The 26,183-nt window shown below is 45.2% G+C and overlaps 1 protein-coding gene across 1 annotated transcript in view; it reads right to left on the reverse strand.

The window, feature by feature from the left end:
* NUP210 (nucleoporin 210) overlaps nt 1-26,183 on the reverse strand; it is a 390,084-nt gene that overhangs the window by 15,506 nt on the left and 348,395 nt on the right. Inside the window, exon 34 of the mRNA XM_063940607.1 lies at nt 23,092-23,215. Within this exon, the coding sequence (XP_063796677.1) occupies nt 23,092-23,215 (124 nt within the window). The remainder of the gene's footprint in view (nt 1-23,091; nt 23,216-26,183) is intronic.

Raw genomic sequence — 26,183 nt, forward strand, 5'->3', positions numbered from 1 at the left:
AATAAGATTTTAAACCTACCGGTAAATCTTTTTCTCCTAGTCCGCAGAGGATGCTGGGGACTCCGTAAGGACCATGGGGTATAGACGGGCTCCGCAGGAGACATGGGCACTATAAAGAAACTTTAGAATGGGTGTGCACTGGCTCCTCCCTCTATGCCCCTCCTCCAGACCTCAGTTAGAGAACTGTGCCCAGAGGAGACGGACAGTACGAGGAAATAATTTTTGTTAATCCAAGGGCAAGATTCATACCAGCCCACACCATCCACACCGTATAACCTGGAATATACGCAACCAGTTAACAGTATGAACAAAACAGGCAAAGACTGATTTCAACTGTAACATAACCCTCATGTAAGCAATAACTATATACAAGCCTTGCAGAAAATAGTCCGCACTGGGACGGGCGCCCAGCATCCTCTACGGACTAGGAGAAAAAGATTTACCGGTAGGTTTAAAATCTTATTTTCTCTTACGTCCTAGAGGATGCTGGGGACTCCGTAAGGACCATGGGGTTTATACCAAAGCTCCAGACCGGGCGGGAGAGTGCGGACGACTCTGCAGCACCGACTGAGCAAACGCAAGGTCCTCATCAGCCAGGGTATCAAACTTATAGAACTTGCAAAAGTGTTTGAACCCGACTAGGTAGCTGTTCGGCAAAGCTGTAAAGCCGAGACGCCTCGGGCTGTCGCCCAAGAAGAGCCCACCTTCCTAGTGGAATGGGCCTTTACCGAATTTGGTAACGGCAATCCAGCCGTAGAATGCGCCTGCTGAATCGTGTTACAGATCCAGCGAGCAATAGTCTGCTTTGAAGCAGGACCGCCAAGTTTGTTGGCTGCATACAGGACAAACAGTGCCTCTGTTTTCCAAACCCGAGCCGTCCTGGCTACATAGATTTTTAAGGCCCTGACTACATCCAGGGACTTGGAGTCCTCAAAGACACCCGTAGCCACAGGCACCACAATAAGCTGGTTCATATGAAATGATGAAACCACCTTGGGCAAAAATTGAGGACGAGTCCTCAACTCCGCTCTATCCATATTGAAAATCAGATAGGGGCTCTTGTGAGACAAGGCCGCCAATTCGGACACCCGCCTTGCAGATGCCAAGGCCAACAACATGACCACCTTCCAAGTCAGAAATTTTAATTCAACCGTCTGAAGCTGTTCAAACCAGTGAGAGTTTAGGAACCATAACACCACGTTAAGGTCCCATGGTGCTACTGGGGGCACAAAAGGAGGCTGGATGTGCAGCACTCCCTTTACAAAAGTCTGGACTTCTGGAAGAGAAGCCAATTCCTTCTGAAAGAAAATAGATAGGGCCGAAATCTGTAGCTTAATGGAGCCTAACTTCAGGCCCATATCCACTCCTGTCTGTAGAAAATGGAGAAAACAGCCCAGATGAAAATCTTCCGCAGGAGCATTCTTGGCTTCACACCAAGATACATACTTCCTCCAGATACGGTGATAATGTTACGCCGTCACCTCCTTCCTAGCCTTTATCAGCGTAGGGATGACTTCTTCCGGAATACCTTTCCCAGCTAGGATTCGGTGTTCAACCGCCATGACGTCAAACGTAACCGCGGTAAGTCTTGGAACACGCAGGGCCCCTGCTGCAACAGGTCCTCCCTGAGAGGAATTGGCCACGGATCTTCTGTGAGCATTTCCTGAAGATCTGAATACCAGGCCCTTCGAGGCCAATCTGGAACAATGAGTATTGTCTGCACTCTTTTTCGTCTTATGATTCTCAATATTTTTGAGATGAGAGGAAGAGGAGGGAACACATAGACCAACTGAAACACCCATGGTGTCACCAGGGCGTCCACCGCTACTGCCTGAGGGTCCCTTGACCTGGCACAATACCTCCGAAGCTTCTTGTTGAGGCGTGATGCCATCATGTCTACTTGAGGAAGTCCCCAATGACTTGTTATCTCTGCAAAAACTTCTTGATGAAGTCCCCACTCTCCTGATTGGAGATCGTGTCTGCTGAGGAAGTCTGCTTCCCAGTTGTCCACTCCAGGAATGAAGACTGCTGACAGAGCGCTTATGTGATTTTCCGCCCAGCGCAGAATCCTGGTGGCTTCCGCCATTGCCACTCTGCTCCTTGTCCCGCCTTGGCGGTTTACATGAGCCACGGCTGTGACGTTGTCTGATTTAATCAGAACCGGTAGATCGCGAAGAAGATTCTCCGCTTGTCGTAGGCTGTTGTATATGGCCCTCAATTCCAGTATGTTGATGTGTAGACAAGCCTCCTGGCTTGACCATAGTCCCTGAAAATTCCTTCCTTGTGTGACTGCTCCCCATCCTCGGAGGCTCGCGTCCGTGGTTATCAGAATCCAGTCTTGAATGCCGAACCTGCGACCCTCTAGAAGGTGAGCACTCTGCAGCCACCACAGGAGAGACACCCTGGCCCTGGGGGACAGGCTTATCTTCTGATGTATTTGTAGATGGGACCCGGACCACTTGTCCAGAAGGTCCCACTGAAATGTCCTCACATGGAACCTGCCGAAGGGGATGGCCTCGTAGGCTGCCACCATTTTTTCCAGAACTCGAGTGCATTGATGAACAGACACTCTTTTTGGTTTTAGCAGGTCTCTGACCATGTTCTGGAGGTCCTGGGAGAAAAACCCTCTTCTGTTCCGTGTCCAGAATCATCAGAATCATGCCTAGGAATGATAGACGAGTCGTTGGAATCAATTGAGACTTTGGCAGATTTAGAATCCAACCGTGCTGTTGCAGCACTCTCAGGGAGAGCGACACGCTTTTCAGCAATTGATCTCTCGATCTCGCTTTTATCAGGAGATCGTCCAAGCACGGATTAATTGTGACTCCCTGCCTGCGCAGGAGCACCATCATCTCCGCCATCACCTTGGTGAAAATCCTCGGGGCCGTGGAAAGCCCAAACGGCAACGTCTGAAACTGGTAATGACAGTCCTGTACAGCGAATCTCAGGTACTCCTGATGAGGAGGATATATGGGAACATGAAGGTATGCATCCTTTATGTCTAGTGACACCATAAAATCCCCCCCTCCAGGCTGGAGATCACTGCCCGGAGCGATTCCATCTTGAATTTGAACTTTTTCAAGTACAGGTTTAGGGATTTTAGATTTAAAATGGGTGTGACCGAGCTATCCGGTTTCGGGACCACGAACAGGGTTGAATAGTACCCTTTCCCCTGTTGGACTAGGGGAACCTTGATATCACTTGCTGTTGACACAGCTTTTGAATTGCAGCTAACACTATTTCCCTCTCTGGGGGAGCAGCTGGCAAGGCCGACTTGAAAAATCGGCGAGGAGGCACCTCTTCAAATTCCAGTTTGTAGCCTTGGGACACAATTTCCAGCGCCCAAGGATCCACGCCTGACAGAACCCAGACCTGGCTGAAGAGTCGAAGACGTGCCCCCACCGGTGCGGACTCCCTCAGTGGAGCCCCAGCGTCATGCGGTGGACTTAGTGGAAGCCGGGGAGGACTTCTGCTCCTGGGAACTAGCCGTAGCAGGCGTTCTTTTCCCTCTACCCTTACTTCTGGTGAGGAAGGATGAACCCCGACCTCTTCTGGACTTATGCGACCAAAAGGACTGTGGAGTTTTCTTTTGCTGTGGGGGAACAAAAGGCAAAAAAATAAGAATTTACTCACCTGTAATTCTATTTCTCGTAGTCCGTAGTGGATGCTGGGACTCCGTAAGGACCATGGGGAATAGCGGCTCCGCAGGAGACTGGGCACAACTAAAAGAAAGCTTTTGGTCTAACTGGTGTGCACTGGCTCCTCCCTCTATGACCCTCCTCCAGACTTCAGTTAGGATACTGTGCCCAGAAGAGCTGACACAATAAGGAAGGATTTTGAATCCCGGGTAAGACTCATACCAGCCACACCAATCACACCGTATAACTCGTGATACAATACCCAGTTAACAGTATGACAACAACTGAGCCTCTCAACAGATGGCTCAACAATAACCCTTTAGTTAAACAATAACTATATACAAGTATTGCAGACAATCCGCACTTGGGATGGGCGCCCAGCATCCACTACGGAGTACGAGAAATAGAATTACCGGTGAGTAAATTCTTATTTTTTCTGACGTCCTAAGTGGATGCTGGGACTCCGTAAGGACCATGGGGATTATACCAAAGCTCCCAAACGGGCGGAAGAGTGCGGATGACTCTGCAGCACCGAATGGGCAAACTCTAGGTCCTCCTCAGCCAGGGTGTCAAACTTGTAGAATTTAGCAAATGTGTTTGACCCCGACCAAGTAGCTGCTCGGCAAAGTTGTAGAGCCGAGACCCCTCGGGCAGCCGCCCAAGAAGAGCCCACCTTCCTCGTGGAATGGGCTTTCACTGATTTAGGATGCGGCAGTCCAGCCGCAGAATGTGCAAGCTGAATCGTACTACAGATCCAGCGAGCAATAGTCTGCTTTGAAGCAGGTGCACCCAACTTGTTGGGCGCATACAGGATAAATAGCGAGTCAGCCTTTCTGACTCCAGCTGTCCTGGAAACATAAATTTTCAGGGCCCTGACTACGTCCAACAACTTGGAAGCCTCCAAGTCTGTAGTAGCCGCAGGCACCACGATAGGTTGGTTCAGATGAAAGGCTGATACCACCTTAGGGAGAAATTGGGGACGAGTCCTCAATTCTGCCCTGTCCATATGGAAAATCAGATAAGGGCTTTTACATGACAAAGCCGCCAATTCTGACACACGTGTCAAAGTCAAAAAAATATTACATAGAGAGACCATATAAACTGCACACATATAAGTCGCTATACTTGCAAATATGCGCAGCGAGCACAGCAATATATGGAAACACACGCATTTGCTCGGACATGGCACAGAGATGGATTCGGCACTTGTTTCATACAGTACATGGTTATAATAATGAACAGCACCAGACACCAAGGAGATTTAGAATTGGCTAATGAATTAATGTCATGGATGTGTATCATTCGAACCGAACCAGATAAACACATCATGTTTGGTATTGAAGCAAGCAGAATCAGGTGTGGGTTAGTTTGAGGCCTGTTGTGTTGTTGTGGGACATTGCAGCGGATAGATATGATTATATGTATAAAAGCTAAGATCATATTGTTAGAATAATGGGTGCTCAAGACAACCTTTTACTAAGTTTCAGGGCTGAACCTGATTAGCATATACAAAGAGAATGGTGACTCAATACAAAGGAGAAAGAAAGACCCCTCCCCCAGGTACTGGTCAAACAGGAAGGTAGTGGTCAGGTGTGGCCTCAGAGAACAGATGTAATGTAGCTACACTCACAGACACACACACAGCTACCTGGCACCAAGCAGCATGGCGGCTGAATCCCCAGGACATCTTCCAAACTAAAGGCTAAGTATTGAACTTCACATGGCTAGATAAGGAAACAGACGGATTGCTTTCTGGTTTAAATAGGATATTGTAACTTGGTTGTGTGATTGTTGGGTGTTTGTGGATACTCTGTGAAGTCTGTGATAAATTGGAACAGTATACAATCTGTAGCATAATATTTGTGGTATTTGTTTGCCAATGGAGATTTAAAATAGATTGTGCTGGTTAGTTATAATATATATCCTGTTAATCATAAATACCACCATGCAGTTACGTTTGTGTTAATTACATTGTGATCTGGTCTTGTGATGAATATGCTCTGGTTATTGAGATACTGAAGTTGTTTGGGATGTGAAATTATGAGATGGTTCTAGGAAGTTGGATTACATTGTGAAAGGTGTTTTAGATGGTTTGGAATTGTAAAATCAGAACATATGCATTGTTTTGAGGCTTGGACATTTTGGAAGAAAATGGAGTCTTGTGTTTTCTGCTATGTGATTGTGGTTTAGTATAGAGTGCCATGTGTTTGGACCTGCAAATCTAAAATGGTTGCTGCTGGATGTCTTCCCCTCCCCCTTTCAGCCATGTGGTGTGGTCTTTGGAATCAAGTGGAGGTTTCTCAAAATGGAGACTAGCTTCCATCCCATGCTGTATTCAGCATTGACTAACTGCGCAGCGATTGTCTCTCACATGTGTAGTTTTATCTGCAACCATGTTGTCTCTTATTTAATGTTATCATGAGCCATTTCTCTCTATCTCTCTCTTCTTCTCTTCCCCTTCCATTTTCCCATAAATAGTAATTGTATTGTATTGTATTTCTTGTGTAGTTATCTGGTTAGGAAGTCTTTGTTATATTGTAGTGTATCAATTGTACTGTTATCCCCTTTTACAAGTATATTAGATATAATACAGTTAATAGGCTTTGGAACCTAAACCAGCATCTGTGTATTTTCTATAGTGATAAGTGTTCATTTGAGCGTCGGTGACGCTCATGCAGCTTTGTAGATAGTCAGGTTACACAAGGTTGCACTTACACCCTGTACTCACATTAAGGTATTCAGTGTATTTCATTGGTATAAGGTTTTAACATAAAGGTATAGTGTTGTAAGCGTCTGCATCGCTGGTGACCTCCTCGTGGTCTCGAGCGTATGCTACGCTACAGCGAATCATTCCCCTAGACATAACCAATAACGTGTCCTGTGATCACTGGGCCGTGAGCGAACGTGACGCTTGAGCGTCTCGCCTACGGCTGAGCGATCGTTACGCAACTAGCGTACCATTACGGTACTTCTTAAGTAAACAGCGTACAGTGTTCTTAGCTTCATAAAGGGTTGTTTATACGACAAAGGAATTTAGCATTGTCAATTGCGGGCTCGTCCTATACTTCTCATATCTGCACTAGGTAGATCAGCAGACATTATCCCTCCAGCAAAGGGTGGGAGGTTGTCTCACAGTGCTGACGGGATAAGCGTCTGCTTCGCTTAGATAAAGAGTGCTGAAGGAACCCGGTAACCGGAGGTAAGAACAGTACGCTATTGTCTTTGAAAATCTGGTTTTTATTTCAATTTGGTGCCAACTACACACTCAGGCCTAGAATAACTTTAGGAGTTTTGAATGATGACTTTCTTTGTGACAAGAGGCCGCATGGTCTGTCCACCATTTTGTGTGACCCTCATGGAGGTGGAAGGGGGAGGAGCAGCGGCCATTTTGGGAAGGTCAAAAAAAAAAAAAAAAAAAAAAAATTTTTTTTTCTGAGCGGCTGGTTTTCAGTTGACTCAGGAAACAATCAGCCATCCACTGTCAAAAAGAAATCATCATTTAATGAGTTTTTTTTTTATGCATTTATTTAATCTATATCATAGTCAATCATAAGTAATAGTGATTGGTACTTATATGTAATATCTATATGCGTGTGCTTACATCAATGTATGTTATTAGATTAAATTTAGAATTGCATTTTCATCTGTGTAAGTTTCACATCTCACCTTCCTGTTTGCCATTTGCATTGATAACGTGCTGAGAAAAAACAAGCACACAGCATAGAAGATACTGTGTGGTGTTTGGTAAGCGTTTATATAGTGAAATATCGCTTATAGTAAGGCGATACAGAAGCCACAAGACAATAGCACACATTTGTTCAGTTTCCAAAATTTAGTTTAAATACCTTACTTTACTGTAACGCCTCTGGGGAGAGCTATCAGACTACGGGAAATGATTTTTCTGATCAGAAAACTATAAGAATGATAGTGGGTTGAAAACGGTATGAGTGTATTGAATCCCGCTTTGTGGACTTTGTGATCTATGTGATAAAACGGTATTGAATTCCGCTTTGTGGACTTTGTGAACTTTGTGATCTATGTGGAACGTGATGAGCACGATCTGAGTGAAAACGTGCAACAGAGTGTGATAAAGTTTTCGTTGTATTACGCTCTGGCTGTTTTGGAGCACAGTAGGGAGACTCCAATGATCCTACCATTTATGGGCAACAAGTGTCTATAAGTGGTACGATTGGACCGCACGGTTGTATGTGTGACCAATAACGCAACGTGATATGAGGTCGTATATCCATGCGTAAATCATGCCCTCATACGTGTTGTAGGGAGCACATGCAAGCGTGATTTGTGTAAAGAAAAAGGAAGGGAATTTTCTCAGGAAAATCTCTAGAGATAGGGCCTGCAACGGCTACACGTGTCTGCTAGAAGGCGGACCGGAGATACCCGGAGCAGAAGAAGTTCAGTGGAAGAGCTTTAAGGATTTCCAACGAAGTTCTGTGTTTGGTGCATTTTAGGAAGTTTTTCTGTGTTAAAAAGGTCCACAATGGCAGCCAAGTGCACAACACAGAGACGGTCGGAGGTCAGGATTCAGACTCCAGAGGCTTGCAGACCCCGAGGGTCTGCTCGGTTAGTAATGTGGGGGAAATATGGTCCCCACACTGAGACCTTTTGTGATGAATGGACACGAATGACTGCGGGGGATAAGGCACCATTTCCCGGGATAGGTAGTTTTGACTTAGAGGTGTTGCATAATTTAAGGCAAAGGATCAGTCTCATAAAATCCTGGAAACAACGAGTTAAACATGATGATTGTTTGCAGTTATGGCAACAGGAAAGTGAAATGCAAAGAAATGTAACTTACATATCTAACTTTCATCTTGAGAGGAGAGACATGGCATTGAAGAGGATTATGGTTGCAGAGAAATGGCACAATGTTGTACGATAAAAATGCACTTAGTAACTGTATTAAGAATGAAAGTGTTAAATGTAATAATGTTTATGAAAATGAAAGTGTAAAAAATTACAAATGTTAACCTGTGCAAGTCGCACCCCATGTTTAAACTTCCCTCAGGATTACCAACAAGAAAGTGAGCCCAGAACGATGTCGGCACCTCTTCCAGAAGCCATCCTACAAGACATCCAGGTGGACACGACCAAATTGGTAAAGGCAATAATCAAACCCCCTAACGGAGGGTCAGGTGAGGTCGTGTCCACAGGTACGTACAATGTTTTATATCACGCACAAACAAATGTACCCCATATTGTAAGACCAAAACAAGGTGATGTAATTGAGTTTAGTCCTGTCAGGGTGATCACAGCCCCCAATGGGAAGACTGACGATCAGGGAATCATTCCCGTCAAGGACAGTGCAATGCGCCATCCCTGGTCCCGGACAGAATTGAGATCAATCATGTCTGATTACCCAGATCCTAGGAAAGATCTAACTGTATGATCAAAGATTCACAGAAGGCATATCAACTCCCTAGACAACGACATAATCATGGTATCCAAGGAACCAGGTAGGTACAGGGAAAGCGGTTGAGGGTGATGAGCATCCAAACGTTTGAGGAGGCATCAAATCAACCAAAACCCCAGGCCATTGGCACATGGAGGAACTTAAGGAGTTGTGATCTGTGCAAAAGAGAACTGCAATAACCCACATAAAGTTAGACCCCCTAGACATGAAAATGAGCAAAAGTTATGACACACCAAATTACAAGCAGGGATCATATAGGAAGAATTTTGGGCCACACCCATAATACATAGGCAGGAAAGGTGATTATTAGGAATGGAGGCAAGCCTGAGGTAACGGTTAATAAATTGGGAGGTCATTCACTGAAGACACAGGAATGACCAGGTTAAACGTTGTAAATGTATTTGTGAAAAATGTTTTTTCTTTCTCTCTCTATCCCCATCTCTGACGATTATTGGTAAGAATTCAAACATTGCATATTCGCTTGGTCCTTGCAGAAGTCTACCAAACCCCAGCATGACCTATCCGCCACAATGTATTTCTGGCCAGATACAGACAGTGGAGTAATGCAGGTGCTGGTGGGGAGGGACTGCTCAAGGAGACCATTAGACACATAGATATGACAGCCTAATAAGTCTGACAATGTTTTTCTAATGCTAACAATGTTTTCTTAATGTTGACAATGTTTAAAAATGTTTTGTTTCTCTTTTCTCATTGGTGGTTATTGTCGAGTTATGTAATGTATATATGCACATGAATTGTTCTCTATCTCTTTTGTTTTTTTGTTGTCTCTCTCTTCCCACTCATGTTTCCATGGTTTAAAGATGGTATGTCATCCCTCAGTTGGACCAATGGTAATGCCAGATTTTTTCTCCTTACAGAAAGATCGCCGGTTAGGAAGGAATATTGCATCACCAGAATGTTCGTTTGGAAGACTGAGAGACAGCACCTTTGAGAGGACAGCAGAACAAGAAGAACAACAAGACGAGAGAACTTATTATCGTAACAAGTTCTCTCCCCCTCAAACTGTTTTCTTATACCCCCTTTACAAATTTCTTCTTTTCTCCTCCTGTAAGATGGACTTGCCCCAAGAGACTGTGATATGGATTTTCCCGTTAACCATGATGTTGACCAGAGCAGTCTGTTTCGGTGAGAGTACCAGTGAGGTCGAGAAAGGATCCAGAAAGGTCCTGATGACTGAGACGGAGGTGTAAATTTCCAATAGCAACCCAATCACCAAGCAAAGGCGAGTACCGGGCACGATCTAACAACCATGTTATCTGTAAACATTTTCTTTGAAGGATTGTTAGTTCAAAAAGAAAAACTGTATCTGTAGGCTCTGTGACAATGGTTGAAGATGGATGCATAAAGAAATGCCAATCCAGTCTTAATATCCATATGGACCGGCATCCATTGAGTGACTATCACTCCTTAGTGGGTAGTGTGTTAAATAAAACTGATTGTTGGGTATGCTCTCAAGTACCTCAGGGTCATAGTAAATCAGGGCTAGTACCATTTCCTTTAACATTAGGGGAGGTACTTGAGCTAAGTGGTGGGAGACCGGTGGACAGGAGGTTTAATATCTCCAGCCCTCCTAGTTTGAAGCTCCACCAATACCATGTGGATAGGTCCCTCATATGTTTTAACATCTCCAATCCCAGAAAACCGGGAAATTGGGAAGTGTCATGGAGCAACCTTACCATGACCTTTTCACACAGAGCAGATAGAATGCCTACAGATACAGAGCTCGTACGCCACATAGCCAGTAGAGGAAAATCTTTCCGGTATCGATATACCTTAGGGAATAGGATTACTAGAGTTGGAGAGGTATCACCAGGATACTGTGCACATATCGTACAAACCGATACGTGCATTAAGCAGTTGGAAGAATTAGGGTCAGGAGATTTCACCTGGAAGGTTTGTAACATGGTCATGTCCTTCTCCGTCCCTTATGTTCTCCCCGATGATGCATATTTCATATGCGGGAGAAAGGCGTACAAATGGCTTGCCCCAAACTCTGAAGGATTGTGTTATATTGGAAAAGTATTGCCTGAAGTGATGACTGTTACACATGACAAAATGAAGGACATACACCGTGGTGCCCAAGCTCCTTATACTCACACTCATTACGAGCACCGAGTTAAAAGACAACTGTCAGAAAGGTTAGAGCATCCGGCCTCTGATCTTATCCATGAATCCACCGGGATTCAGGTTCTGGTAGCGTTAGATTTCACTCGTACCGCTCGGGGAGTGATGAATTATAGATACATTTCCGCACTCGCCAATTTGTTAGATAATATCACTGAAATGTATGATGACACGTTTAGATACACTGGAAGAGAACTTCAAGCTTATAAAACAGAACTAGTTCAGCATAGGATGGTTCTTAATTATCTTACAGCAGTAACAGGCGGATATTGTGTTACATTGGCAACACAGTACGGCATAAAGTGTTGCACGTATATCACAAATAGCACCGAGGATCCGGTAGAGGTCATAGACCAAAAGATGGACGATATTCTCCAATTGAAGTGGGAATTTCGTCGAAAACACAATCTCACCCTTGCTGCTGTAGGTAATGAGCTGACTGGTTGGGTGTCATGGTTGAACCCGCGAAATTGGTTCTCCGGTTTAGGAGAGTGGGCTCAAGGAGTCATAATGGATGTTGGAAAGTTTCTACTATGTATCTTAGGTGTCGTTATATCGATTGGATTGATATTTAGATGCGGGCAGGCTTTAATGAGGTGCAAACAAAGTACAAAAGTGATGAGCTTGAGGAGTGAGGAAACTGTAATTAACCTGGATTTGATTTATGACCCAATGATAGAAACCAGAATGTGATGAAAATGCGATTATACGGTCCGTTTCTTTCACCTGTTTTTCTGCTTTTCTCCCAGATACAAAGACCCCCTTGGACGAGGAAGCTGACGAGACGAGATGTATACAGACAACAGACAAGCACCAAAGAAGAAGATTTGACAACTTTAAATATGGACACTTGATGAACTTTGCCATGGATCCCCAGTTTCCCTAGTATCTTTAAACTCACGCTAGCCCAACATTTTTGTAAATCTGATGGCTCAGACAAAGCTATTTGCTCATGCCTAAGGAGCAATACAGCGCAAAGAAGACGACTCTCAACAGATACCGAACACAACCTCAACGACAGATGTACATTTCCCTGACATAGAATATCATTGCATTTTCCATAAGTGTTCTTTATCTTCATCTCTACAACCCTCAGGTAATAACACACATAGACGATAGGGAATACAGGCACAGATATCAGCAACCACATACCTCCCCCATTCATGTATCACCAATTAAAATGTGCATCCCCATTTTGTTACAACCACAGCCGAAATGAGCTCGGTAGAGTTTGACAGCCCATCCACAGACCCTTAGTACGGGATAAGAAGGAATTCAAATGTATACTTCGCAATACCTCGAAGCTTGATGTACAACACGTACGGCACGATGATACATGACCCCCCAAACATGGATTCATACACACATGCTTCTGCTATCTCACTAGGTCATACCCTCTTCACACCTTCTCCTCTCTCCTCCCTTACCCAACCATTGAAATGTATTAACCCCTGACATATATTTTTCTCTTTTTGAAATGTTTTAGGAAGTGGCAGTTATTGGTGACTGCCAAAGGGTGGACTGTCAAAGTCAAAAAAATATTACATAGAGAGACCATATAAACTGCACACATATAAGTCGCTATACTTGCAAATATGCGCAGCGAGCACAGCAATATATGGAAACACACGCATTTGCTCGGACATGGCACAGAGATGGATTCGGCACTTGTTTCATACAGTACATGGTTATAATAATGAACAGCACCAGACACCAAGGAGATTTAGAATTGGCTAATGAATTAATGTCATGGATGTGTATCATTCGAACCGAACCAGATAAACACATCATGTTTGGTATTGAAGCAAGCAGAATCAGGTGTGGGTTAGTTTGAGGCCTGTTGTGTTGTTGTGGGACATTGCAGCGGATAGATATGATTATATGTATAAAAGCTAAGATCATATTGTTAGAATAATGGGTGCTCAAGACAACCTTTTACGAAGTTTCAGGGCTGAACCTGATTAGCATATACAAAGAGAATGGTGACTCAATACAAAGGAGAAAGAAAGACCCCTCCCCCAGGTACTGGTCAAACAGGAAGGTAGTGGTCAGGTGTGGCCTCAGAGAACAGATGTAATGTAGCTACACTCACAGACACACACACAGCTACCTGGCACCAAGCAGCATGGCGGCTGAATCCCCAGGACATCTTCCAAACTAAAGGCTAAGTATTGAACTTCACATGGCTAGATAAGGAAACAGACGGATTGCTTTCTGGTTTAAATAGGATATTGTAACTTGGTTGTGTGATTGTTGGGTGTTTGTGGATACTCTGTGAAGTCTGTGATAAATTGGAACAGTATACAATCTGTAGCATAATATTTGTGGTATTTGTTTGCCAATGGAGATTTAAAATAGATTGTGCTGGTTAGTTATAATATATATCCTGTTAATCATAAATACCACCATGCAGTTACGTTTGTGTTAATTACATTGTGATCTGGTCTTGTGATGAATATGCTCTGGTTATTGAGATACTGAAGTTGTTTGGGATGTGAAATTATGAGATGGTTCTAGGAAGTTGGATTACATTGTGAAAGGTGTTTTAGATGGTTTGGAATTGTAAAATCAGAACATATGCATTGTTTTGAGGCTTGGACATTTTGGAAGAAAATGGAGTCTTGTGTTTTCTGCTATGTGATTGTGGTTTAGTATAGAGTGCCATGTGTTTGGACCTGCAAATCTAAAATGGTTGCTGCTGGATGTCTTCCCCTCCCCCTTTCAGCCATGTGGTGTGGTCTTTGGAATCAAGTGGAGGTTTCTCAAAATGGAGACTAGCTTCCATCCCATGCTGTATTCAGCATTGACTAACTGCGCAGCGATTGTCTCTCACATGTGTAGTTTTATCTGCAACCATGTTGTCTCTTATTTAATGTTATCATGAGCCATTTCTCTCTATCTCTCTCTTCTTCTCTTCCCCTTCCATTTTCCCATAAATAGTAATTGTATTGTATTGTATTTCTTGTGTAGTTATCTGGTTAGGAAGTCTTTGTTATATTGTAGTGTATCAATTGTACTGTTATCCCCTTTTACAAGTATATTAGATATAATACAGTTAATAGGCTTTGGAACCTAAACCAGCATCTGTGTATTTTCTATAGTGATAAGTGTTCATTTGAGCGTCGGTGACGCTCATGCAGCTTTGTAGATAGTCAGGTTACACAAGGTTGCACTTACACCCTGTACTCACATTAAGGTATTCAGTGTATTTCATTGGTATAAGGTTTTAACATAAAGGTATAGTGTTGTAAGCGTCTGCATCGCTGGTGACCTCCTCGTGGTCTCGAGCGTATGCTACGCTACAGCGAATCATTCCCCTAGACATAACCAATAACGTGTCCTGTGATCACTGGGCCGTGAGCGAACGTGACGCTTGAGCGTCTCGCCTACGGCTGAGCGATCGTTACGCAACTAGCGTACCATTACGGTACTTCTTAAGTAAACAGCGTACAGTGTTCTTAGCTTCATAAAGGGTTGTTTATACGACAAAGGAATTTAGCATTGTCACACGCCTGGCCGAAGCCAAGGCCAACAACATGACCACTTTCCACGTGAGATATTTCAATTCCACGGTTTTAAGTGGCTCAAACCAATGTGACTTTAGGAAATCCAACACCACGTTGAGATCCCAAGGTGCCACTGGAGGCACAAAAGGGGGCTGAATATGCAGCACTCCCTTAACAAAAGTCTGAACTTCAGGTAGTGAAGCCAGTTCTCTCTGGAAGAAAATCGATAGAGCCGAAATCTGGACCTTAATGGAACCCAATTTGAGGCCCATAGTCACCCCTGACTGTAGGAAGTGCAGAAAACGGCCCAGCTGAAATTCCTCCGTTGGGGCCTTCCTGGCCTCACACCACGCAACATATTTTCGCCAAATGCGGTGATAATGGTTTGCGGTCACTTCTTTCCTAGCTTTAATCAGCGTAGGAATGACTTCCTCCGGAATGCCCTTTTCCTTCAGGATCCGGTGTTCAACCGCCATGCCGTCAAACGCAGCCGCGGTAAGTCTTGGAACAGACAGGGCCCCCGCTGCAGCAGGTCCTGTCTGAGCGGCAGAGGCCATGGGTCCTCTGAGATCATTTCTTGAAGTTCCGGGTACCAAGCTCTTCTTGGCCAGTCCGGAACAATGAGTATAGTTCTTACTCCTCTTCTCCCTATTATCCTCAGTACCTTTGGTATGAGAGGAAGAGGAGGGAACACATAAACCGACCGGTACACCCACGGTGTCACTAGAGCGTCCACAGCTATCGCCTGAGGGTCTCTTGACCTGGCGCAATATCTTTCTAGCTTTTTGTTTAGGCGGGACGCCATCATGTCCACCTGTGGCCTTTCCCAACGGTTTACAATCAGTTGGAAGACTTCTGGATGAAGTCCCCACTCTCCCGGGTGGAGGTCGTGCCTGCTGAGGAAGTCTGCTTCCCAGTTGTCCACTCCCGGAATAAACACTGCTGACAGTGCTAATACGTGATTTTCCGCCCATCGGAGAATCCTTGTGGCTTCTGCCATCGCCGTCCTGCTTCTCGTGCCGCCCTGTCGGTTTACATGGGCGACTGCCGTGATGTTGTCTGACTGGATCAGTACCGGCTGGTTTTGAAGCAGGGGTTTTGCCTGACTTAGGGCATTGAAAATGGCCCTCAGTTCCAGAATATTTATGTGTAGGGTAGTCTCCTGACTTGACCATAGTCCTTGGAAGTTTCTTCCCTGTGTGACTGCCCCCCAGCCTCGAAGGCTGGCATCCGTGGTCACCAGGACCCAGTCCTGTATGCCGAATCTGCCGCCCTCTTGAAGATGAGCGCTTTGCAGCCTCCACAGCAGAGACACCCTGGTCCTTGGAGACAGGGTTATCAGCCGATGCATCTGAAGATGCGATCCGGACCACTTGTCCAACAGGTCCCACTGAAAGGTTCTTGCATGGAACCTGCCGAATGGAATTGCTTCGTAGGAAGCTACCTTTCCAAGGATCCGTGTGCAGTGATGCACCGACACCTGTTTTGGTTTTAGGAGGCCTCTGACTAGAGAGGACAGCTCCTTGGCCTTCTCCTCCGGGAGAAACACTTTTTTCTGTTCTGTGTCCAGAACCATCCCCAGGAACAGTAGACGTGTCGTAGGGACCAGCTGTGACTTTGGAATATTAAGAACCCAGCCGTGCTGTTGTAGCACCTACCGAGATAGTGCTACCCTGACCAACAACTGCTCCCTGGACCTCGCCTTTATCAGGAGATCGTCCAAGTACGGGATAATTAAAACTCCCTTCTTTCGAAGGAGTATCATCATTTCGGCCATTACCTTGGTAAAGACCCTCGGAGCCGTGGATAGACCAAACGGCAACGTCTGGAATTGGTACTGACAATCCTGTACCACAAATCTGAGGTACTCCTGGTGAGGATGGTAAATGGGGACATGCAGGTAAGCATCCTTGATGTCCAATGATACCATGTAATCCCCCTCGTCCAGGCTTGCAATAACCGCCCTGAGCGAATCCATCTTGAACTTGAATTTTTTTATATATGTGTTTAAGGATTTCAAATTTAAAATGGGTCTCACCGAACCGTCCGGTTTCGGTACCACAAACATTGTGGAATAGTAACCCCGTCCTTGTTGAAGTAGGGGCACCTTGACTATCACCTGCTGGGAATACAGCTTGTGAATTGCCTCTAGCACTGCCTCCCTGCCTGAGGGAGTTGTTGGCAAGGCAGATTTGAGGAAACGGCGGGGGGGAGACGTCTCGAATTCCAGCTTGTATCCCTGAGATACTACTTGAAGGATCCAGGGATCCACCCGTGAGCGAGCCCACTGATTGCTGAAATTTTTGAGACGGGCCCCCACCGTACCTGGCTCCGCCTGTGGAGCCCCAGCGTCATGCGGTGGACTTGGAGGAAGCGGGGGAGGACTTTTGCTCCTGGGAACTGGCTGTATGCTGCAGCTTTTTCCCTCTACCTCTGGGCAGAAAGGACGCGCCTTTAACCCGCTTGCCCTTATGGGGCCGAAAGGACTGTACCTGATAATACGGTGCTTTCTTTGGCTGTGAGGGAACATGGGGTAAAAATGCAGACTTCCCAGCTGTTGCTGTGGAAACGAGGTCCGAGAGACCATCCCCGAACAACTCCTCACCCTTATAAGGCAAAACTTCCATGTGCCTTTTAGAATCTGCATCACCTGTCCACTGCCGAGTCCATAACCCTCTCCTGGCAGAAATGGACATTGCACTTATTTTAGATGCCAGCCGGCAAATATCCCTCTGTGCATCTCTCATGTATAAGACTGCGTCTTTAATATGCTCTACGGTTAGCAATATAGTGTCCCTGTCTAGGGTATCAATATTTTCCGACAGGGAATCTGACCACGCAGCTGCAGCACTGCACATCCATGCTGACGCAATAGCTGGTCTCAGTATAATACCTGCGTGTGTATATACAGACTTCAGGATAGCCTCCTGCTTTCTATCAGCAGGCTCCTTTAGGGCGGCCGTATCCGGAGACGGTAGTGCCACCTTCTTTGACAAGCGTGTGAGCGCTTTATTCACCCTAGGGGAAGTTTCCCAACGTGACCTATCCTCTGGCGGGAAAGGGTACGTCATTAGTAACCTTTTAGAAATTACCAGTTTCTTATCGGGGGAAGCCCACGCTTCTTCACACACTTCATTTAACTCCTCAGATGGAGGAAAAACTGCTGGTAGTTTTTTCTCTCCAAACATAATACCCTTTTTTGTGGTACCTGGGGTAACATCAGAAATGTGCAACACATTTTTCATAGCCTCAATCATGTAACGTGTGGCCCTATTGGAAGTTACATTAGTCTCATCGTCGTCGACACTGGAGTCAGTATCCGTGTCGACATCTGTGTCTGTCATCTGAGGTAGCGGGCGTTTTAGAGCCCCTGATGGCTTTTGAGACGCCTGGGCAGGCACAGGCTGAGAAGCCGGCTGTCCCATATTTGGTATGTCGTCAAACCTTTTATGTAAGGAGTCGACACTGTCACGTAATTCCTTCCACATAACCATCCACTCAGGTGTCGGCCCCGCAGGGGGTGACATCACATTTATAGGCATCTGCTCCGCCTCCACATAAGCCTCCTCATCAAACATGTTGACACAGCCGTACCGACACACCGCACACACACCGGGAATGCTCTGACAGAGGACAGGACCCCACAAAGCCCTTTGGGGAGACAGAGAGAGAGTATGCCAGCACACACCAGAGCGCTATATACACAGGGATTAACACTATAACTGAGTGTTTTCCCTTATAGCTGCTTATATATATATATATTGCTGCGCATAAATTTAGTGCCCCCCCTCTCTTTTTTACCCTTTTGTAGCTTGAAACTGCAGGGGAGAGCCAGGGAGCGATCCTTCCAGCGGAGCTGTGAGGGAAAAATGGCGCCAGTGTGCTGAGGGAGATAGCCCCGCCCCTTTTTCGGCTGACTTTTCTCCCGCTTTTTTTATGGATTCTGGCAGGGGTATTTATCACATATATAGCCTCTGGGACTATATATTGTGATTTTTTGCCAGCCAAGGTATTAATATTGCTGCTCAGGGCGCCCCCCCCCCAGCGCCCTGCACCCATCAGTGACCGGAGTGTGAGGTGTGCATGAGGAGCAATGGCGCACAGCTGCAGTGCTGTGCGCTACCTTGTTGAAGACCGAAGTCTTCTGCCGCCGATTTTCCGGACCATCTTCATGCTTCTGGCTCTGTAAGGGGGACGGCGGCGCGGCTCCGGGACCGGACGATCGAGGTCGGGTCCTGTGTTCGATCCCTCTGGAGCTAATGGTGTCCAGTAGCCTAAGAAGCCCAAGCTAGCTGCAAGCAGGTAGGTTCGCTTCTTCTCCCCTTAGTCCCTCGTAGCAGTGAGTCTGTTGCCAGCAGATCTCACTGAAAATAAAAAACCTAAAATATACTTTCTTTTCTAGGAGCTCAGGAGAGCCCCTAGTGTGCATCCAGCTCAGCCGGGCACAAGATTCTAACTGAAGTATGGAGGAGGGTCATAGAGGGAGGAGCCAGTGCACACCAGTTAGACCAAAAGCTTTCTTTAGTTGTGCCCAGTCTCCTGCGGAGCCGCTATTCCCCATGGTCCTTACGGAGTCCCAGCATCCACTTAGGACGTCAGAGAAAGTAGATTTACCCGCGGTAGCTGTGGAAACCAGGTCCGCGAGATCTTCCCCAAATTAAACCTCACCCTTGTAAGGTAAAACCTCCATATGCCTCTTTGAGTTGGCATCACCTGTCCATTGGCGGGTCCACAGGGCTCGCCTAGCCGAAATCGCCATGGCGTTGGCTCTCGAACCTAGCAGCCCAACGTCTCTCTGAGCGTCTCTCATATATAAGACTGCGTCTTTAATGTGACCTAAGGTTAATAAAATGGTATCCCTATCTAGGGTATCAATGTCAGCTGACAAGGTATCTGTCCAAGCTGCAACTGCGCTACATACCCATGCCGATGATATTGCCGGCCTGAGTAAAGCACCCGTATGTGTATAATTAGATTTTAAGGTAGTTTCCTGTCTGCGATCAGCAGGATCCTTGGGGGCTGCAGTGTCTGGAGACGGTAGCGCCACCTTCTTGGACAAGCGCGCTAAAGCCTTGTCCACCCTGGGCGAGGATTCCCACCGTAACCTGTCCCGTGCAGGAAAAGGATACGCCATAAGAATCCTCTTGGGAATCTGCAGTTTTTTTATCTGGAGTTTACCAAGCTTTTTCAAATAACTCGTTTAGCTCATGAGATGGGGGAAAGGTTACCTCAGGTTTCTTTTCCTTAAACATGTGCACCCTCGTGTCAGGGACAGAGGGGTCATCTGAGATATGCAAAACATCTTTTACTGCAATAATCATATAATGAATACTTTTGGCCACCCTTGGGTGTAACCTTGCATCATCGTAGTCGACGCTGGAGTCAGAATCCGTGTCGGTATCAGTGTCTGCTATTTGGGATAGAGGACGTTTTTGGGACCCTGAAGGGCCCTGTGACACAGCTAAAGCCATGGATTGACTCCCTGCTTTTTCCCTGGACTCTGCTTTGTCCATCCTTTTATGTAATAAAGTCACATTTGCATTTAAAACATTCCACATGTCCAACCAATCAGGTGTCAGCGTTGCCGACGGAGACACCACAATCATCTGCTCCACCTCCTCCTTAGATGAGCCTTCTGCTTCAGACATGCCGACACACTCGTACCGACACCCCCACACACACAGGGATATATTTATATGGAGACAGTTCCCCAATAAGGCCCTTTGGAGAGACAGAGAGAGAGTATGCCAGCGCACACCCAGCGCCAACTCACACTGGAAACAAAAGTCCCAGATAAATAGCGCTTTTATATATAATTATCTGTATATAATACACTCACTGCGCTTTACAAATGCCCCCCCCCCCCCCCCCCTCTTTTCTGCCCTGTGTCACCGTGTTCAGCAGGGGAGAGTCTGGGGAGCCAGCTTCTCTGCAGTGCTCTGTGGAGAAAATGGCGCTGGTTAGTGCTGTGGGATCAAGCTCCGCCCCCCCCCCCCCCCAGCGGCGGGCTTCGGTCCCGCTCAATTTTGTAATACTGGCGGGGGATTTTAATATATACTGCCTCCGCAGCCTATATATGTACTAGCCAGTCCTAGAGGTGTAATATTGCTGCCCAGGGCGCACCCCCTGCGCCCTGCACCCATCCGTGCCTGCAGTGTGTGTTGTGTGTGGGAGCAATGACGTGCAGCGTTACCTCAGAGAAGATCTGAAGTCTTCTGCCGCCTTTGAAGTATTCTTTCTTCGTATACTTACCCGGCTTCTTTCTTCCGGATCTGTGAGGAGGACGGCGGCGCGGCTCTGGGACGAACAGCGAGGGGAGACCTGCGTTCCGACTCCCTCTGGAGCTAGTGGTGTCCAGTAGCCTAAGAAGCAGAGCCTATCACTTAAGTAGGTCTGTTTCTCTCTCCTCAGGCCCACGATGCAGGGAGCCTGCTGCCAGCAGTGCTCCCTGAAAATAAAAAACCTAACAAAATTATTTTTTCAGAGAAACTCAGGAGAGCTCCCTGTAATGCACCCAGTCTCCTCTGGGCACAGGAACTAACTGAGGTCTGGAGGAGGGGCATAGAGGGAGGAGCCAGAGCACACCCATTCTAAAGTTTCTTTATAGTGCCCATGCCTCCTGCGGAGCCCGTCTATACCCCATGGTCCTTACGGAGTCCCCAGCATCCTCTAGGACGTAAGAGAAATTAAAAGAAATCATAAAATAAAAAAGCAGCCCCACAGTTAAATGGCGCATTCGGCTCCAACCGTCACCAAAGTAAAACTGGCTAGCCTTAGCTGGGGGCGGGGTATAGGGAAGGAGGGATCAGTGCCATCCTGGGAGCTCAAAAGCTTTAACTGTTTGGTGCCCAGTCCTCTCCAACCACCTACACCCCAAGGTATTCTCTGTGGAGACTTTGTGCCCTGAAGAAGAAAAGTTACTTTTTAGCAAAACATAACCAGGTCTCACCCTTGACTCTGCCCTATCCTTCCAACATCACATACAGGGCTTAATTCAGACACGATCACAGCAGCAAATTTGTAGCTAATGGGCAAAACCATGTGCACTGCAGGGTGGCAGATATAACATGTGCAGAGAGAGTTAGATATGGGTGGGTTGTGTTTAAACTGAAATCTAAAATGCAGTGTAAAAATAAAGCAGCCAGTATTTACCCTGCACAGAAACAAAATAACCCACCCAAATCTAACTCTCTCAGCAAATGTTATTTCTGCCCCACAGCAGTGCACATGGTTTTGCCAATTAGCTAACAAATTTGCTGCTGCAATCAGGTCTGAATCAGGCCCACAGTCCCTTTCACAAGCCTGACATGTCCATCCCGCAATATTTCCAGAATCATGCCCTTCCTCCGTATTACTACTGTCTGACTACTTTGTAAAAGGCAAATATAAATTTCACATGAATTCCAAGTAAACTACAATGTGACATTTTAATTAATTAAGGATAATTAAATATGTGCATTGTGCGGAAAAAGACCAAATACACGTCCTTTGTCTTTTATCCTATGTAGCATTAAATGACTGATATATATTTAGGATTTTATTTCTTTGAGCATAATTATACTTCATTGTATGTGCTGTGCAAGCTCTGCACAGAAGACAGAATATGTCTATTATAGTGTAGGCTACAGGTTAAGATTATTATTGCGCATGTCAATAGTATAAAACTAAGATGTTGATATTTTGCCCTTAATAAATAAATCTTTGATGAAAAGATCACAAATGTTAAAATGATGAAGTGCTATTGATCTTTATCATAGTGGAGAACACCCACTTAATCATATACGAGCATCACACACACAATTATACATACATAAATTATTCACTAATGTGTGACATAAAATGAGTAAGGGACACTACTGTGCGGTGTAATTTGAATTGGGGGTACTACTGTGTGGCCACGCTCCTTCTCAACAAGACCACGCCCCTTTTTTGAAGAGCATGCTCTGTCTATTTCAAATATGTGGGTGCCAATGCTCTTGCTGGCACAGGGCACCAAAACGTCTAGTTCTGGCTGTGTATAAAAATTGCTATAGGTGAGTGATGATGGGTGTGGCTAGCTGCGGCTGTGATCTGTGCTGCTGGGTGATAAATGCTGCGCTCAGAGAAGGGTGCTGGTTCATACGTGGAACTAGCGTTGGTGCTAGGGGGCTCCAGACAAAATCTTGCCGAGGGGATCAAATTGGTTAGGGCCGACTCAGTCTAGATAAATCCCTGCTAAATGCTGAACAAGAAAAATTCAAGTATTTAATGAAAAAATAAATTTACCATAGCATATAGGATTTAAGTAAAAGCAGCAAGTGCTAACAGACAAGCCACTTTGTAAAATAGCCAATTCAGCCTGAATGCCATGAGAAATATCTATTATACTTGCCTTTCAAATTGTTGCTATTTCCCCCAATTTCAAGCACAAATTTATGCATGATTGCAGTTTGCGAATTGATTTTCTCTCCATTTGCATCTACAGCTCGAGTTCTTTGTGGAGAACGTATTAACACCTGAAACAGACAAGAAATAAGACTTGAAGATTAGATATACAGATATATTGCTGTATAATAGCTTACCTGGCACCCAGAAAGCATGCATTTATTTCAATGTATAGAGATGCAGTGGGGGTTTGTATGTTCTTTGTGCTTGCATGGTAGGGATGTGTGTGCTTGTGTGGTGTATAATTTACGATAAGCTCTCCTGAGGCACATACTGATGGAAGCTATTAAACATTACTTACAATCTACTGCATAGTACCTTAAGGGGGTTACTCACGGAGAGATCCATGCTTAAAATCTAAGCAATCTGACTAGATTGCTTAGATTTTAAGCATAGATCACTAGTGTGTACCCCCTACATCGCTATCGCGTCGCTCATTTCTCCCGCTGGGTGAAATGAGCGCACTCCCGTCTCCCCCCGCACGCTCAGCACACATCGCGCTGTGCTGAGCGGCTGGAGAGATGTGTACTGAGCGGTTCGCTCAGCACACATCTCTCCCGTGTATAGGGCCCCTTACACTTACTGTAGATGAACAGCAATATAATAATTGTACACAATGAATCTAACATTCAGTGTAATCCTTTTAGTGGGGGTGGGTATGGGACACGCATAGGCTGTGTAACAGATCTAAAACAAAAAAATAAAATAAAATGATGGATCTACTAAGAAGCTACTTTTCGTGAGAAATAAAGTAGTTACAAAAATATTGTGCATATGTTGAGCTATACAATTTAAGTGCAATGTAAAGAGAACTTGGGACATACTGTAATAACATTTCAATAGAAGATCTACAACTAATAAAACTGCAGGGAGACCTTCTGCTCACTGATCAGATTACCAATTCTCCAGGTTGCTAGTAAGAGGCAATCGCTTTATAATGACATCTCTAACTACTGAAGTTGGGTAAAATAAGAAACTCTACCAATATAAGTGTTAGGTCAACAGCCATACATATATGGCTCTGGTTTACTATAATTTTACAATTTATTGGATTTTTTTCACAACTATTAATTCATTACATTAGCAAAGTTGGACATCACATAACAATGAAAGATCTATGACAAACAGCTTGGTGTGGACATACTACCAATATTACAATAAATGCATATAATCCTAGAACTTGTATAAAATATATCTAGATCAGTGGCGTAGCAATAGCCCCCGCAGTGGCTTGGGGGAGCGGCACTGACTGGGTGGCTGATGCTCCCTTCCACCCAGGGGTTAAAGTGGGCTGGAACTGTGTTCCGGCAGTTATTTATTTATTAAGTTTCTTATATAGCGCAGCAAATTCTGTTGCGCTTTACAATTGGAAATAACAATGATATAACAAAACAATGATATAACAAAACTGGGTAATAACAAACAGTCATGGTCGCAAGCTTACAATCTATAGGAAAATGGGCATGGATACACAAGGATAGGTGCTATCTATTGCATAGTTGTCCACCAGATTGCAAAAGTTCTTTGTGGGCTGTATGATATGGTCATACAGCAATGATGAACCAGGGTCGAGAGGAAGGATGAGAAGACGTGAGGATGTGTGTGGACTGTGCAGAGTGGATGTAATTTGATAGGAAGGTTTATGAAAGTTATGTGGGCGGTTCTGGAATTTGATACGCTTGCCTGAAGAGGCGAGTTTTCAGGAAATGCTTGAATGTTTGGAGACTAGAGGAGTCTTATTGTACGTGGTAGGGCATTCCACAGAGTGGGTGCAGCCCGATGAAAATCCTGCAATCGTGAGGGGAGCGAGCAATGAGTGTGGATGAGAGACGCAGATCTTGTGAAGAGCAAAGAGGTCGGGTTGGGAGATATTTTGAGATAAGCAAAGTGATGTACGTTGGTGTAGTTTGGTTGATGGCCTTGTGTGTGACTAAAAGTATTTTATATTGAATACGGTAAAATACAGGTAACCAATGGAGGGACTGACAGAGTGGATCTTCAGACGATGAACGTCTAGCAAGGAAGATTACCCTCGCAGCTGCATTCAGAATGGATTATAGTGGTGAGAGTCTCGTTTTGGGAAGACCAGTTAGGAGACTATTGCAATAATCAATGCGGGAGATAATGAGAGCATGGATTAAAGTTTTAGCAGTGTCTTGTGTAAGGTGTGGTCGTATTTTGGATATGTTTTTTTAGATGCATGTAACATGATTTTGAGACAGATTGAAGGTGTGGAACAAAGGACAGATCAGAGTCAAGGATGACACCTAGGCAGCGAGCTTGTGAGGTAGGGTAGATTGTCGAGTTTTCAACAGTGATAGAGATATCAGGTTGGTACCTACTATTGGCCGGTGGAAATATAATTAACTTTGTCTTTGAAATATTAAAGTTTGAGGTGGCGGGATGTCATCCAAGATGAAATGACAGATAGGCATTCAGTGACACGGCCCAGTACAGATAGGAACAAATCAGGGGAGGATAGGTAGATTTGAATATCATCTGCATACAGATGATACTGAAATCCAAGAGAGCTGATTAGTTTACCAAGAGTTGAGGTATAGATAGAGAAAAGCAGAGGACCCAAGACTGAGCCTAAGGTAGCGAAGAGGAGGTAGATTCAGAGAAGCGAACACTGAAGGAGCGATTAGATAAGTAGGATAGAAACCAAGAAAGGGCTGTGTCTTTAAGACCTAGGGATTGTAGTGTTTGTATGAGAAGAGAGTGGTCAACAGTGTCAAAGGCAGCAGATAGATCTAGAAGAATAAGTAGTGAGTAATGGCCTTTAGACTTCGAAGTGATCAAATCATTAGCCACTTTAGTCAGTGCTGTCTCTGTGGAGTATTGGGAACGGAAGCCTGACTGAAGTGGGTCCAATAAATTGTGCGAGTTAAGAAAGTGTGTGAGTCGAGTGAAGGCAAGTCTCTCAAGTAGCTTAGAGAGACAAGGGAGCTGTGAGATAGGGCGGTAGTTTGAGAGAGAGTTAGGGTCAGAATTTTGTTTTTTCAAAATGGGAGTAATCACTGGATGCTTGAAGAGTGA

This window comes from Pseudophryne corroboree, chromosome 9, assembly GCF_028390025.1.
Source record: "Pseudophryne corroboree isolate aPseCor3 chromosome 9, aPseCor3.hap2, whole genome shotgun sequence".
Lineage (NCBI taxonomy): Eukaryota > Metazoa > Chordata > Amphibia > Anura > Myobatrachidae > Pseudophryne > Pseudophryne corroboree.